This window comes from Vidua chalybeata, chromosome Z, assembly GCF_026979565.1.
Source record: "Vidua chalybeata isolate OUT-0048 chromosome Z, bVidCha1 merged haplotype, whole genome shotgun sequence".
Taxonomy (NCBI): domain Eukaryota; kingdom Metazoa; phylum Chordata; class Aves; order Passeriformes; family Viduidae; genus Vidua; species Vidua chalybeata.
The window spans coordinates 15754846-15756730 of record NC_071570.1 but is presented as its reverse complement, the minus strand read 5'-3'; the positions used below and the strand labels follow the sequence as shown (position 1 = coordinate 15756730).

General features: G+C 65.8%; 1 protein-coding gene across 1 annotated transcript; it reads left to right on the top strand.

The window, feature by feature from the left end:
• The first annotated feature begins 288 nt into the window (after positions 1-288).
• Positions 289-1311, top strand: FOXB2 (forkhead box B2). Its single transcript, XM_053932477.1, is given in 3 exon segments — positions 289-664; positions 667-743; positions 835-1311. Coding segments are annotated over 3 exon segments (930 nt in total).
• The last annotated feature ends 574 nt before the right edge of the window (positions 1312-1885 follow it).

Below are 1885 nucleotides of genomic sequence, written 5' to 3'. Positions count from 1 at the left end.
CCCGCGGCCTGGGCGGCAGCTGTCTCTTCCGCAAGCTGAGGGGCAGCTAGACAAACGCGTCCCGCGGGGAGAGGCTGCTGAAGGAAGCCGTGCACGGAGCTCGCTGGCCGGCCGCCGGGAGGTCGCTGTCGCGTGTGGCCCGGGCAGGTGGCGCCCAGGATGTAGAGGCGGCGGCGGGGCAGGGCAGTGAAGTCCCCGGATCCCAAGCCCGCCGTGCGCGGCATTGAGCGGTGACTAGCCCGCAGCGGCGGGATCGTGCGGCCGCGGGAGTGCTGTGGTGGGGAGGCGATGCCCAGGCCGGGGAAGAGTTCGTACAGCGACCAGAAGCCCCCCTACTCTTACATCTCCCTGACGGCCATGGCCATCCAGCACTCGGCCGAGAAGATGCTGCCCCTGAGCGACATCTACAAGTTCATTATGGAGCGGTTCCCTTACTACCGGGAGCACACCCAGCGTTGGCAGAACTCCCTCCGCCACAACCTCTCTTTCAATGACTGCTTCATCAAGATCCCGCGGCGACCCGACCAGCCGGGCAAAGGCAGCTTCTGGGCATTGCACCCGGACTGCGGGGACATGTTTGAGAACGGCAGCTTCCTCCGCCGCCGCAAGCGCTTCAAGGTGCTGCGCCCCGAACATCACCTGCCCGGCGGTGGCGGCGGCGGGGCGGGCGGCGGCGGTCCCGGCAAGCCCCCGGCGCCTACCCCGCACATGGTGCACTACTTCCATCCGCACCCGCCACCGCCGCCTCCCCCGGGCAAGGTACCGGGGCTGGCGGGCTCCGACGCGGCTGTAGCTGCGGCCGCAGCCGCCGCCGCGGTGGGAAGGCTGCCGCAGTTCTCGCCCTACGGGAGCAGCCAGCCCTCGGGCTTCAAGCATCCCTTCGCCATCGAAAACATCATCGGCAGAGATTACAAGGGTGTGCTTCAGGCCGGCGGGCTTCCGCTGGCCTCGGTGATGCACCACCTGGGCTACCCGGTGCCCAGCCAGCTCAGCAGCGTGGTGAGCTCCGTGTGGCCGCACGTGGGGGTGATGGACTCCGTGGCCGGTGTGCCCGTGTCCCCCGACTACGCACCTTTCGGTATGCCTGTGAAGGCGCTCTGCCACCCGCCGGCACAGACCATGCCTGCTGTCCCGGTGCCCATCAAGCCGGCGCCGGCGTTGCCTGCTGCCTCGACCATCCCTGCTCTGACGGTCGCCGCCTCGCAGATCTGCCCCGCCGCTTCCCCGGCTGCTGCATCGCTGCTGGAACAGACTGCGAGCAACAACCCCGAGGGCAAGAGCTCCCTCCATTCCGTCCTGGTGCACTCCTAAAGAGCAGGGGATCGGGGGAAGAGAGCCCCCAGGCTCCCGGGGGAGTGGAAGGGGGGGATCCAGGGCATGCTTGCGGAAACTCGATCGATCTCATGACTATACCCCTGCTGGTGTCTGTGTTTATATCGTGTACTATCAGATTATTTGAGAGCCAGGTCGCAGGTAAGATCTTTTATCGTCGTTTAATGTCATTAGTGGCGGAGAGGCGATGTGAAAAATCACAGCCGGGGCCGAAGGGGCTGGCGCGGAGAAAAAGGCCGAGAGAGAAGTTCTCCCCGCTACCCCACCAGCCTGAGGCACGGGGTGGCCATGCAGCCTGCTCTCCCCGCCGAGCCCCTATCTCGGGGCAGTCACCCCGGAGGCCCCACGAAACCCGAGCTCCGAGAGGAGAGATGCTGCAGTCGGCGGGCGAATAGGGAGAGCAAAAGGATTAAAACCCCTGCTGAAGTCTGCTTCTCCCTCTTCCACAAGAGACAGGAAACCGCTGCTCCACCGTCCTGTAAATCTTGCTGTGAAAGGGGTGGGCAATGTGGTTACCTTAGACCCCGGCGAGCTCCGGGGCCCCACGACATGT